The sequence below is a fragment of the Zingiber officinale genome, chromosome 5B, assembly GCF_018446385.1.
Source record: "Zingiber officinale cultivar Zhangliang chromosome 5B, Zo_v1.1, whole genome shotgun sequence".
Lineage (NCBI taxonomy): Eukaryota > Viridiplantae > Streptophyta > Magnoliopsida > Zingiberales > Zingiberaceae > Zingiber > Zingiber officinale.
This window is the reverse complement of record NC_055995.1, coordinates 113,342,119-113,357,473: the sequence shown is the minus strand read 5'-3', so window position 1 is coordinate 113,357,473 and position 15,355 is coordinate 113,342,119. Positions and strand designations below refer to the sequence as shown.

Below are 15,355 nucleotides of genomic sequence, written 5' to 3'. Positions count from 1 at the left end.
TTGGTTGGTACTGGTCGATAACTATCATTATACCTTGGCATTAAATGGTCTTTACTCGGCGTTTAATGTGGCAGTGGTGCTCCTATATAGGAGACCATGGTCTTGAGCAAAAGAGAGAGATGCTCAAGCAAAGAAACTTCATCCCCTTTGTTCCCCGTTCTTTCTCGCACCCGCTCGGCATAATTATTCGAAGCACAGTCCAAGGTGGGACAAACTTGTTTTAAGAAAACTGCTTGTCGGGCTCGGCCAAATCAGCCCGCTGGTTGAGATTATCCACACAAGCCACTCAACAAATAAGACTGAATTTAATTTTATAAATTTAAAATATTACCCCCTCTCTATCTCCGGTAAGATTGTCCAACAATCGGACCCTCCATTCTAACCCTCCATTCTAGTATAAGTTTTGTCATGTTTGACTAAACAATCTATTCTGTTCATATTGATCTTGAAAAATAGCAACGAGATTTAAACGGCAAAAACCAACTAGAATATTGTCCTAGGAGATCAGATTCAGAAATTAACGAGCAATCTAGGCATTCTTACTCCGATACAATGATCCGTAAGGTAGTGAAGGTTTCCTGAAGATGGGAGAGAGGAGGAGCCCCTTTCCCACTCTTCTAAGAGACACCACCGCCATTGTCAACAACCGAAGAGCACCACACCGCTGAATGCTTAGCTCAACGATCTGGAGATTTTGTTGGAACAACGCTCGTGTGTTGTATGGTGGAATCAGGCAGGAAATAAGGTGCAATAATCATTTCGTATTCCATTTAACGGTTAATTTAACAACGAAATTCAGAGGCAATTTATCAAAAATGGTTCCTTTTGTTTTTTTTTTTAAAAAAAGAAAATATCCAATTAAGTTTTGATTAAAAAAAAATTTTTGAGGTTGGTACGGGATATACGGTCCTCGTGATAACAAAACTCTAAATCTTAAATCCCTATAAAAATTAGGTAAAAGTCGAATAATAAAATATAACTGATGAGAAATAAAATTGTGAAAAATATCTTTATTATTTACAGGATAATAAGATATAAAATGTGCATATACCTGATCAATAGAGAGGATCTTTTTTTATACTGCTTCTCATAATCTCCGTAATTATGAGGCATTAGAAAATGTCGGATGTCAGAGCATGTTAGGTGATGGATAAAGTACGACAGATTCCTATTGGGAAATGAAGGTTCCACGTTATGTATGTGACAGAGTATCAGAATATTCTCTCATAAATAGTCATTATTCTCTAATAAGTTGTTGCATTTCTCTGACAGTGTTATCTCCTAACAATAGTATGACAGATGCTAGGGTCGTCCGAGAGTAGATTGAGGCGGTGCCCTGGAGAAATGAGGGGACTGAGCCTTGGGGGCCCGACTAGCTAAGAAGCCGACCTGGAGTAGACTAGGGTGGTATCCAAGAGAAACAAGGGGGCTGAGCCTTAGGGGTCCAACCAGCTTAGAAGTCGATCGGGATTAAATTGGGACGGCGTCTAGGAGAAATAGAGGGACTGAGGCCTAGGGTCCGACTAACTAAGAAACCGAACAAAAATAGACTAGGGCGTTGCTAAGGAGAAATGGGGGGACTGAGCTCTGAGGCCCGATTAGCTAAGAAGTTGACCGAGAGTAGACTGAGCCGTACTTATGAGGTGGGAGAGCCAAGTTCCAAAAGAACTCCCCGACCTTGACTACTGCTTTCCTTTTGGACCACACCATACTTTTTGGCCTTGACTGTTATATCTCTTTGACTTTTGACCGTCATATCACCTTAACTATTGACCTTTCAATATTACCAAGGCCCTCCATTATACGCCATATAATTATATTTGAGAGAAGTGAAATTTGTAAACACCCCAAGGTTGGAATTGTAAGAGAGTTAAAGTTAGGTCTTAATACATTTAATATATGGCAAAGTTTTGTACCAACTCGGCAAAGGCACATGGAGCGCAAGAAGTTGTTTACTGGATGAGGTCAAGTGTGGGTGGAACTTAGCATGATTAAGAAACACACTCCATGGTTTGGAGGTCTAATGGAATTCGAAGAGGATTACTTAAAATTGTTGAAGTAATTGATTTCTAGTTAAGATTGACTAAGGTCGAGTTAGACAGAATGTTGATGTTTGATAAATATATTTGATTGTGAGATATCAAATAAGATGGGAGATTATTGAAGGAGAGAGGTTGATCAAGATTGGTTTGGATTTCAATTGTCGATCAAGTAATCAGTTGATCGAATATTTGAAGTCCAGTCAAATTCAATTGAATGTCGAGCTCTAGCGGTGGAGGCGGTGTGAACTCATCAGCTTTCAAATACAATATTAGATATTCTCCATTAGGCTCTCCATGAATGCGTTCAAAGCAAGCGAAGTCTCCATGTTTGCCCACATTGCATTTGTCATCATCAGCAGGAATCTCGTTATCTCCACAGCGCCAGCTGGTGGCGATTTCGTCTCCATCGTTAATCGAGTAGATAGCAGTAATTTAGTAAAACGAAATCTAGCGTGATATTTTAGATTTTTGCCATAGTTGACGTCGCTTTCCTTCCTTCCTTCCAATCACGTTTTCTTCGCGGTGTACGTTAACAGAGGGCGGAGAACGACGGCACATCCACTGACCAGACAACCACCCACCCATTCACACTCTCCCTCCACCGACTCTGCTGCAATCATTCACTTAATTTACAGGGCAACTCATAGAAGAAGAGTTGATACAATTGATTGCATCTGTTGCATTATTCTTCCTCCCCCGTCGATAAATACGTAATTAAAGTACACGGTAATTGATTGATTAGGTAGCCGTAATTAATGAACAAGTAGGCTGCCGGCTGCCGGCAGCCGAGGAAGTTAGACCTCGACGCTGCAGGATGACAACTGCTGGAACTTGACGATGGCGCCTTCGGCGGTGGATCTGCCGTTCTGGAAGGTGAGGAAGGCGGGGCAGTCGACGAAGAGGTGGTAGCGGCCGGAGTCCCAACTGCCGACGCTCCACCTGATCCGGCCGTCTAGGCGGACGCGGAGTTGTAGGAAGCCGGAGGCGATGTCGCCTTTGATGGCGTCGCAGAGGTAGGGCGCGATGGGGATGGCGGGGCCGAAGAGGATGGGCGACCATAAGACGACGTCGTTGTGGCCCTGGTACAGCGGCGTCAGGTGGGAGCGGAGCGTGATCTGCTGGTACCGGTAGGAGGCGTAGGCTTCGAGGCGGTCGTAGTGGATGCCGATGCGGTCGTTCGGGTTGCGCGACGACACCGTCACCTGGATCACCGTCGACAGCAGGTTGCTGGGCGGGCCGGTGTAGTTGAATTGGCTCACCGTCGCGTCGCGCAGGTAGAACCGCGGCTTCGTGGGGCGGAGCACCAGCCAAGTGATGAAGATGGCGAGCAGAACCAGGAATAGGAAGAGCAGGATGCAGCCGATGACTCGCCGCCACCTCCGCCGCCGCTCGCACCGCTGCCCGTGCTCGACGCAGTCGTCCTTCTTGGACGTCATCGGCGATCAATTTGATGAGATTAATCGAAGAGAGGAGAGGAAAGTAAAGTGGCAGAGAACGCAAGGTTGTGAATTGAGGTCGGATGATAAGGCCTCTTTCTTTAGATATATAATTTATTTTTATATTATTATAAACATAAATAATCATTATTTTAGTTAGGTGATCCGTTATACTCTATCATATTATCATTTGGTACTAATTAATTAATAAATTATTTTTTTTGGGGAAAAAAAAATATCATCATGGAAGATGAGAATGATCCGTTGTTGTTTTGATGATAACACAGAATTTTGGAACTATTTATTATATTATTTCGTATTGTTCTTATGGGGAGTTAAGAAAATTAGAGATTGTGGTAGAGTGTTAGTTAGGTTCATCAATTTTAATGCTTCTAGGTAGAAAATTATCCAATACCCTAATGTCATATGGTAAATTTAGTAATATAAAATAGAGTTGCAAAGAAGGAGGGTAAGGATTAAATAAAAATAAATAAATAAATAGAAATTAAAATTACTTAATTTTTTTTTTGAATCATGGTATTATTATTTTATTTTAATATATCTTTTTCTAACTTTAACCTAGATTGACATTGCATCAAAAAGGGAAAAATTGTTAGTACAATTTGTACAATGGTCTAACTCAGATTTTGATAAATGACAAGTGAGTTAAGTTAGGTGTTATTGTGATTTAATATATTTACCGATGCGTAAAGATTGACAGATCTAGAAGATATGACACTAGGATAAAACCCAACTAGGTTTGAGGACCCGATAGTTGGTACAAAGTCCAGATAAGTCAAAAAGCCGATTTGATATCTGGTAGGAAGTCCAGCTAAGTCTGCAGGGCCTGACAGCTCACCAAAGTCTAATTGGGTTTCCGGACTTGACAACTACATGAAGACCTGGTGGGTCGAGAGTTCAATTAATAGACTGTAAGTTGGTAAGTGAAGGCAAGTCACTGGAGGAGAGAGTTCTGGTGAGGACGAGTCCAAGGTTGGACTTTAGGCACTGGTCCAGTTTAGGTCCATTTTGGATCCTTAAATTGAGACCTTGACTAGTTCCTGGTCTTGAAAGAATATAAACTAATTATTATTGCTTATTATTATTTGTGCTAACTTTATTTTAGAGGTTAGATGTTTTAGTATTGAACTAACACATTTTACAGGGCAAATAGAGCACAAAGAGCATCAGGTGGATAGTACTCGAGGCGCCTTTAGGAGCTTTGAAGGCGTCTTGAGTACTGTTCATAGAAGGTGCCTTTGAAGACTTGGAAGGCGCCTTTGAAGGCTTGGAAGGCGTCTTTCATTGGATAAAATCAGACTTCGTCGACGATAAGGGTGAATTGTTCGGGATCAGATTTTACTCATTGAAGACACCTTCAATATTATAGAAGGCACATTCCACTTTCCATAAAAGAGCATCTCGACCAGCCCTTCAACACACCTCAATTTATAAGCTTCTAAGCATCCGGTTGGTATTCGGATTACTCTAGCTTCCTACTGCTGCTTCAAAGAAGTCATTCTACCACCGAGCTACTTTTCCAAGTCATCCAATCATCTCGGCAGACCAACAACAACACACGAGCACACTCAATTGTTGGTAACTTTTAATAGTGTTGCAATTTTCATACTACTGCTTTAAACGAGAAGTGTAGGATGTTACACTGCCCCTATTTTTGTATTCGATTACCTCTTTCGACAGTTCCGGAAGAGACGTTTAGTGAATTACCCATCGATAGGTCCGCGGGACCTATGTCTTGGAGTAGGAGTTGTCGAATGTTCCAAACCAAGTAAAACCGACCAAGTTTTTTTTATGTGCTTTTCAGTTCAATCTTTCCACTATAATTTTACTTTAAATTTATAAAATAACTCTGTTTTCAAAACCACGTAATTCACCCTCCCCCTCTCACATACTCACGATCCAACAACATGTCTTGTGGGGGCGGGGCCAGGGGGCCACCAGTTGCACTCGGGGATAAAACCCTGGTCTATTGCGCCAAAAAATTCCTTCGACCCCCAGTCACCTATCCTGCCCAGCATTAACTGTGATTTACTCCCTCTGGAATCTTGTGGGGCCGGGGCCAGGGGGCCGCTAGGGTGGCGGTTCCACCTTTTGCCACGATCCAACAACATGTGATATTAATTATGTAAAATGATAAATTTATTAAAGACATAAATATTAATTTTTAATTTTAGATCATAAATAAAAAAAATGGGCGAAAGATACCAGAACAATCTTATATCAGACTACTTGTCTCCTCGTTGTTGGATCTCCTATTTTTTGGAATGCTCCAAATTCCACTTGAGCATCCAAATCTAGATCAATATCAGTAAAAATATTTCTGAACAAGGTTCTAATGTCATGCCAAATGTATCCGAAAAAGAAGAGCAAAGTAAATATAGCATGACTAAAAGTGGACCAGCCTCTTGTACTGCTACAAAAAAAACACCATCAGATTTCAAAGTTTCAAAATTTTCATCTAACTGGGTACGTCTAGTATATTTTTTAGTGAGAATAAAATATCAAATTCTTACTTACAGTAGTGAAAGTTAAGAAACTGAAATACAAATTGACATTCATAACTACTTAAAAATATTTTTATACAGTTAGAATCTAAAAAAACACTCAGTAAAAACGGAACCAAAAACTCTCAGTGGAACTAGCTAGACACCTTATCGCCGTATAAAGTCATACCCAGTGTTTAAGCGAAACTATCCTTTGTTGGTGATGAGCGCAGCAAATTTTGTATTTTTAAATGAGGAAGTGAAAAGTTGTACACATTTTTTATTATAAAATTCATCAAGTCATAATTTGTATTGGCTCACTTGAGCAACTTTAAATATTTTATGAGAACTTATCTCCAACCTCAATTCAGAAAAGTATTTTGTAACATAATGCATTCAAACATAATAAAAATATTTAATAAGACTTAAAAACTTCTAATTAATTTTTTTACATCTCATAGATATAAAATAACCACGACTCTCAATATTTGAAATAGTACGCATAACACATAATTATATATATGTTGCACTGCACATTAGTTTAAAAGTTTTTGAATTTTCTTCAACTTGTGCTATTTCTATCATCTTTTTTAATGTTGCTCGTTTTTAGTCACATTTGATAATGTAATAAATAATGATTTTGTAAAAGTTAGTTTTAAATAACGATTTTAACCGGCAATATAATTTTTTCCATATTTATTGTGTTTGTTATGAACCATTTTAGTCAAGACTCAGGGAGCTTGAGAGGACTAAAAAAAATTAAAATAAATATGGATAGACTTGGGATCACTAGCTAGGAGCATAGCTATGTTCATTGATGACTTTAAATTTAGATTTACCTTTTTTATAGGAAAATAACATGGGATAAATTTAGGATATGAAAATTAACACTTTTGGTCCAAAGTCAATGATGACCTTAAAGTCATCAAGGATTTTTTTTTTTATCTGATGGGGAAGGAGTTCATATATCCAAATTTAGAGAAGAAAAAGTTTTTTCATGGAGTGCCCAGTTAATTAAAGGATAATAAATTTATAATAATATAATAGAGATTAATTTTTGATGGATGCATGTATTCAGAAAAAAAAAATTCCACGACGTAACCATTTGACAATGAGCTATAAATTGATCCCATCATATACTTTTATTTATATAACTTGAGAACGAACTATGAAAAATAGTTGAAATAACATAATTATCTTTTACTATCATGAAGAAAATAAAGAACCATCAATTTAAGGATCAATAGGGATATGATAATATAAATTTAAAATAAATATAAGGTCTTTAAAACCATCAAAATTTTATATGGTGTAAAAGTTCTAAACAATCTCAAATTTTTTTTAAAAAAAAAATATAGATTTGATTTGGCAAAAAAAAAAAAATCATACGTTGACTAGAGCATCCCACACGGTCGACCTCATAACGATAGATAAATAAGAAAACTGAGCAAACCACCAAAGGGGGGTTTTTCTTCCAGCTTCGTCAAGAATCAATTCTTATTTAATTTGACAATTCTACCGTGTGATGACCAACTCAACCAAGCCCTGACAACAAAAAAAACCAATTCAAATTAATATAGATGTTGAACTAAGTAACATTGAATCTGGGCGATCAGTTCGGTCTCATAAAAGTTTTTCATCGGTTGCGAGGGTAAATTAGAAAGCATTCACAGTGGAAGACCCAGAACCCCAGTGTATCCCATTTGAAAAAAAAAATCTCTATAAATACAGTGGAAAGGGGAGCGAGCTTTGTAAGAGCTATCTTAAGATTTCCATCGAGAGTTTTCATTTTTGTTATAGTTCTTCTTTTGCGCTTTAATTGTTTTATATGGGGAAAATTAGCAGAAATTCAAATATTCAACAAGTGCATCATCTTTTTTTTTTAATTGATTATAAACATAGTTATTCACATTGATGGGGAGATTAAAGGTGTCATTAATAATTAAAAAATATATATAATTTCTAATATGTTTTTAAGAATAACAAAAAGTCCATATTGTCACGCCCCGGGAGAGTGTATGCCAAAAGAAATTTCGACAACATCTCCTCTGTACGGGTGACAATATGAAACTTGACTACAAGCCCGCAGGGCCACACATACCTCGACCAACACGGTCGGAACATATACAATGAAATAAATAAACACCCACGCAGTTTATATAATCTCAACCTTTGGCTGACACAACCACGCAGTTTATTTGAAAACAATCTACTCCACTACTACGACGGGAAACACAAAACACAACAGAGAAACCTTCGCAGCGGAAAAATAAGTAGTAGACCAAAACTCGATAAAAGATTCTCGAGTACAATCCTTCATCACAAGTGTATATAAATACATAACAAGGAACCAAAAGTCCAAAGAGTAGAAAACCATCACGAAGCAAAGTGGTGGGGGACTAGCGACTGGAACCTCCTGACAGCATCAACCTGAAATGGAAATATCAACGAGGTGAGTCAAATCCTCAGCGAATACCAAATTGACATACATAATAAGAAATAACTAGTAGTTATAAATATGTGTACAACCTCCTGAAGTAGTGAAAAATATAAAACTGTAAGAAAAGGAGAAACTGTACTCACCAGGACCTCCTATCAGAATAATAAGGTCGTCAGACTAAAGGTAACATGTCCTTGTATGCATGTCAAACATATGCATCCATCCAATATGCAGCAAATAAAATACAGCAAATAAAATACAGCAAATACAAGCAATACATGCAATCATGCATATGATGGCAATGACATGTCCTGGTCACCCCTGACGCCAGTCAGCCATCTCACACACGATAGTGAGACCGAGTGGGTAGGGCTATGACAACTGTACACTCTGCCATCACTTCTCTTGATGAGTGACCGAGTGGACAGGATGCTGTCGAAGTACACCTATCCTCCTACCCCAAATCATAAGTGGGGGAGCTCAATGCTCTCATCTCCTTGAGCCAGTCCAGAGGAGAGATCCTTGACGTGCTACCATGCTGCGTCATGCTATCCATGAGTGGACCAGCGGAGCACTGACAGAGCAAACTACCACACACCCTGCCTGATATACCACTAACCCATAAGTGGTTGTGTGTGCAGATCTATGTAACTGGCGATGAGCTCAACAATAATGGAGCTACCAATCGCACAGCATGCAATCATGCAAGATGGTGCATGACACTAAGCATGCAAATTCTGACTATATCTACCTCTATAAAACATGTACCAAAAATAAATAGATCAAATAAACAGATCTAGGTACACGGGTCAGATATGGTAAATGTTTAGTCCGGTGTATCACAAGGCATGGTATGTCACTATCTCTATGAACATAAATAATCATGGCAATAATAAATTATAAATGCAGAACAAATGAAAGCATGCAACAAGTATCATGTAGTGACATACCAAAGAAATGATAAACATAATTATATTATTACTAAAGGCTACCTACTACACATATCAACATGACATATCAAAAGAGATAAATCAAGGTACCCGCCTTCAATGTAGATCTAGCTTAACAATCGAAATGTCGAAGTGCTCATCTCGAATCAAAGTCCTGCATCGATCAATATATATATTTTTATTTAGCTAAAATTTATAGGAATTAAATAGCTAAATAAAATCTGCAAGACTAATTGAGGGAAAACCCTAATCAACATAGTCATTTGCCTACCCAAATTAAATCCAACGATTAACTAGGGTTAATTATCTTAACCCTAATCATTCCATTAGATTAAGCAACCCTAATCATTTCTCCTTTTATTTAGGTACCATGTAATTAACCAAGGCTATTAAGTAATCATATAATTAACCATTTGCTAATCTGAAGAAATCAACCATATCACTCCACTAAACCAAGTCTCAATACCTTACTGTTCCTTCTCCTCTCTATAGTAGCAATTCCTGATAGCCCAACAAATCCACAGCAGAGAGAACTTGCTACCGGAAACGGGTCTCACTGCTAGAAACAATCACTCCTAGTTAGTACAACTAAATCAAAACTCAACCTCTACCAACCTATACAGAAAATGCAACTCTAATTCCTATGAATCTGATATCAACCATGTCTTACCCCAAATCAAATCTATAACTTCCCCTCTGTTGATATCCGAAAGCCTCTGAGGTGGTGTTGGGTCAGAGGATAAGGCGACGTCATAGGTAGATCTGCTGGGGACGGTACAAGCACAAGCAGAGACAGCGATGTGCAGAGGTGTGGCGGTGATTGAAAACTAGGGCACGACGATGACTGCTTCGGCAGTGTCTAGCAGAGACTCGAAACGAAGGCTCGGTACTGCTTGACTTGCTCTTGTGGTGGCCGGAGGTGGGAGTGGACCGGGCTGCCGGCGCTAGGGCAGAGGGAAGTCTCGACCGACGGTGGCTCGAGCTCTAGGGCACCGCGTCAAACAATTGGTGGCGACAGTGGAGGCGCGAGGAGATCGGGTGGTGCTCGGGTGGCGATCGGGTCGGCGATGTCAGTGCTAGGGCTCGAACAGCCGTCGTCGAGCCGCGAGGGTCAGCGGCGACGAGTAGAGGAGAAGGAGGAGACGCGGCTGAGAAGATGGCTAGGGCACGAAAAAGGAAGGGAAAATGCGATACAAGGAAGAGAAGACATTGACCGACGGTTTTGTATGCACGGGAGAAGAGGAGGCGTCGCGAACGGCGATGACATCAACACGTCAGTTGGGAAAGAGAAGAAAAAGCGGCGGAGGTCGGGGGAGTCGGCGGAGAGAAAAGAAAAGGAAAAGGAAAACAAAGGAAAAAGGAAAATAAAAGAGAAAAATTAAAGTTTTTCCTCGCTTAAATGGGATAGTCTAAACAGATTTTCCTGGGGCCCAATATTTGATCCCCTTAAACTCGTCATACGAGCTCCGAAAAATTTTCAGAAAAATTTTAAATTTTTTTAAAAATTCTCTTATGGTTATTCATCTTTTTTCGATATTTTACACATATAGCTAGCTTCTCTGTGTTTAGTTGAGACTAGAGCAACTCTAATACCACTTATTGAGCTCATATCATTCATCAATATCAACTCTATCGAGATATTGTTGATAGATTTCTTAATTCTTCAACTTCAACCATCCTCTTCAATCAATGTTGATGACCCTAAAATTAAGACATGGCCAAAAATGAGCTTGGTGGGATCACACTTAAACAATCAAGTTAGAAAGGTAGAAGATCAGAGCTCCATATGATAAGTGCGCATAACTTAGTCGATTGGCGTGCATTTCCATATATTTGTAGTTAACTTCACAAAGCATGGCTCATACGTCCAACTCATCTATCGTCACATTGTTAATTCATGATAGTAAAAGGTAAAATCTCTCACTCAATCCCACATAGTTGGTTTTACGATCCTCTATGAGGAGGTAAATCGATAAACTGTAGTTATCCAGTACGGAAAGTACGAAAAAGTTTTTTTTTTTTTTTAATTTTATCGAGATTTGAATTATTATCCTATAATATCTATCCTACAATAACCAACTCAAATTACTCAACCTTACCTTGGAGACCACATTGTTAATTCATGGTATGGTAGGAAAGGAGGTAACCATCAATATTTGGTTGACCATCTCTTTTAATGCTTTAATTCATGGTATGGTATAGGAAAGGAGGTAACCATTGATATTTCGTCCACCATCTCTTTTAATGCTCGATAGACTATGACACTAAGATGTTATGTAAGTGAGGATGATGTTTGAGGATCATTGTTTGGTTACTTTACGTATGACCACCCTTAGGCAATTTTGAGCAAATAGGTTTTTTGTTTTTTTGACCGGTAAATCTATATGTATTGATATAAGGAGTGGTGTACATAATAAAATACCTAAAAAAAACCTACTAGAACTCTAAACTTGTAATCAATTCTAACAAAAATTCAGAGGTGAATAGATGATATCGTTGATTCCAAATACTTTAGTATCATTGATTCCATATTAAAATATAGATAAATAAATTATGGAAGATATTTTACTTTTACACAGCGACCCTTTGGTATATAAATTTTTACAAAAATCTATTCGAGCCCTGTCATAAGGATATGTGGTGTACCATGCAGGACATAGCTAGGTGCGGTGCTTTGATCAAGATATGAGTTTCTCTATATTATCTCTTAAACTCATGCAGCATCCTCCTGTATGCACTCATGATGTCGGGTGACAGTAGAATAATCGCTTTAGGCACAAACATTTAGCATTCGAATTGTTGTTGGAGTGTGGTGGATGGATGGGTGGATGCTACCAAATGAAAGATTAATAGGAAAGGGCAAGGGCAAGTGATCAGGTCCCTTTCCAACCCCACTCCTTCAGTATTCTTCTTGTGACCTTCCACCAACCTTTGGCTGTTCTTAACCTAATTCCATGGCCCATTCACCACCCTCTTCTCTTTTAGAACCCCTCAAACCAGATCGTACCAGTTCTACACTCCACCTAGCACCTACCCACAACTCTATCAGATGCCAAAGTCGCATGCCGTGTAAGAACTTGGATCGATCACATGGGATTCATGCAGTGTCATCCATTTGTCTGTTAAGGGTAATTTATATCGACATGTCCAAAATTGCATGAGATTTGCATTTAATAGTTTGTGCGTTGAACTCTAATTTAAGGGTATCCTTAATAGTTAGAGTTCTAAATGAACTTTTTTTTAGAATTTCAATATGTCACATCAATAATATGAAAGTTCATTTAAATATTTTCAATGGTTAAAATTCTAAATAAATTTTTTTATGATATAATTCATAGCATGAGTTGTATGATTTCATGTATATTATATCAAATTTAAGATAAAAATATGTTTATATTTTCACTACTGTTCTTAAACTATAAACCTCAAATTTTATCTCTAGGATGATTCAAAAGTTTTTATTCAATTTTTTAGATTTTATAAATCTATCGTAAATTTTGCATTGGAGATGAGACGATATTAATTCCTGTCACTATTGTTGGGCAGAATTTCAAGTACGGTTGGAAATTTAGTTTTGGTAAAGTGACAAACAACTATATTTTGGCGAAGAGATCGAGTAGGATTTATTATTTGTTATTGAAAATTATTTTGGATGGGTAAGTAATTAATGCATTGAAAGTTAGTTGAAGAGAAAACCACTCATGGGTTGTCGGTTTGATTTCAGAGTGCATGAAAGCACACATGATCGCAAAATGCATTGGAGTGCTCTTGAAACTTGAAAACCGAAGTGCTCTTGTTTTGAGATATGATCATTGTATCTTAAGGACAAAAAATTTAATTATTCCTTGACCAACTAAAGACTTAGCCACTATCAAGTCACTAAGTTGCGAAGTCATTACTAAGACTTCAAGCTCACTTTTAGCCTGATCGGTTGCCAACAATCTTAAGATGAAATTTTGCAATGGAGAGATCATGGCTCCACCTTCATGTAGAGCGAATATAAAAAATTCTCCATGTCAAACTTCAAGAAGAGGTGGCAATAAAAGGTATTGCTCAACCTAGTTAGGTTTTTGAGCAAAAATGTTCATAAGATTCTCGAGGTTCAAGATCATTTGAAGAGGGTTGCATTAGATGAATGAAGGCAACGTGTCTTCCTCTATATATATATAAAGAAATTACATATCAATTGAATGATGGATTTGTATAATATTATAGTTAAGTAAAGACTACCAAATATTTGCAATCGCAATATGAAAGTCACTATTTACTTGTGTCAATAATAATAATAATAATAATAATATATTTTGAATATCCTCTTAGAATAAAGAATATTGGGCTTGAAGCCCAATCAAGCTTCCAATTGAGAAACAACATAAATTGGGGATGATTGATAGGACACTACTAGAGAAGCCTATGAGATAGTGTCAACTTGTGGGATGACTCAACAAAGCTCACTTTATCTCCTATTTCAATTCATGGAAACTACAAGACGAACAATTAGATGTTACAATAGAGTTTTGTGTACATGTGGTCATTAAAACCGGTACTATTTAAGTATATTTTTTAAAAAATAAAAATAAATAAAAACTAAAAGAACGTCTCTAATTAATTATTAGAATGGTAAGAAAATGTGCTTCTAATTATTAGAATCATTATTAAAAAAAAAAAAAAAAAAAAAAAAAAAGTCAAAACGATACCTCATTATATTTCTTAGAGCATCCACGTTGCCATCAATAAGTACAGACATTAATAACAATATATTAATTTTTTTTATAATATGTAGATATTAACACATTCAAAGAATTAAACGCTACTAAAAGTATTCTACGTTGACGTTGATGGTCCATTACAAAAGTCCTTATACTAAAAATATTCTTATTTTAGTATTTTTATATTTTTATAACAACTACTTCATAGTTAGTGATCCTGCTCCGAAGACTGAATCAACGGACGACGGCACGTGGCGCTCCCCGGCTGCTGACGTGGATCTTCGACTGATTGCACGAACCTCCGGCAAACCTGCACAGAAGTCGGGCCGGGAAGGGGTTCCCGGCGGCGACCCTCCGACGCTCAAGTCAGACAAGCAAGCAACAGAAAAGAGTGGCCCCAAAGGTGTTGAACGCGTACCTCCGACGAAGTATGAGGCTCTTTATATAGAGTGGTGAGAGAGCTCCTGCACGTCCACCGAGGCGCATACATGTCCGCAGCCCATACCTCGGTATGTGTCTGTCAGAAAGCTTACCTGACGCCATACTGCTACAGTCCAAGTATGTCCTCGATGGGACAACAGAACACCTCGTTGTTAGACTTGGAGTATGACCTAGCCATAGGACTTGACAGCTGTCATAAGATGTTCTTGTTCTTCTCTACCGACCACAGGCCGGGGCGTCCGGCAGGCCGGCTGGACGGGGAGTCCGTCCGGCCAGCCCTCATCTTACGCGTCGGACGGCACTCACATCCCGTCCGCCCTGCGTTGGTATCGATATGCTGGGGATATCTTCGGTAGGGTACTATGTAGGGACTGTTAGCAGTATGCCACCTTCTCTTAGGCCTTCCGCTCGGCTCCTTGTTACTGTTCCATTGAGCGTCGGAACCCCGACTTCTGTCGGGGCGCCTTTTACCCTCGGCTATTCACCGGTCGGGAGGTCGGCCCCTCCTTCTCCGGTCGGCCCTTGGCCTTTTGACTCAAGCGTGGCATTGACCCCTCAAAATGGGGGTCCCCTGTTCTAACCGCCGGATCACTTGCCTCCCCCTCAAGTCTAGTCAAAGGAGGCGAAGTCTGACTGACTGGACTGCCGATCTGACTGAGTAACGACCGCTACATTAGTCCGCTCGGCCAGGCTTAGGGATGCTCATCCGTTCGGCGGTATCTTGTTCGTGCCTTGTATTCTCTTGGAATCCATGCCCAATTCTCTTCCCTACTCCCCATCACGTGTGCTACACACGGCAAGGGGCTCTCATTAAATGCGACCAGTATCCTGCT

At 38.9% G+C, this 15,355-nt stretch overlaps 1 protein-coding gene across 1 annotated transcript; it reads right to left on the bottom strand.

The window, feature by feature from the left end:
• Positions 1–2,650: 2,650 nt before the first annotated feature.
• On the bottom strand, positions 2,651–3,567 carry LOC121985395 (NDR1/HIN1-like protein 1). Its single transcript, XM_042538824.1, has one exon. It carries the CDS (start codon positions 3,476–3,478, stop codon positions 2,837–2,839), a length of 642 nt encoding a protein of 213 aa, XP_042394758.1. The 5' UTR covers positions 3,479–3,567; the 3' UTR covers positions 2,651–2,836.
• Positions 3,568–15,355: the final 11,788 nt, after the last annotated feature.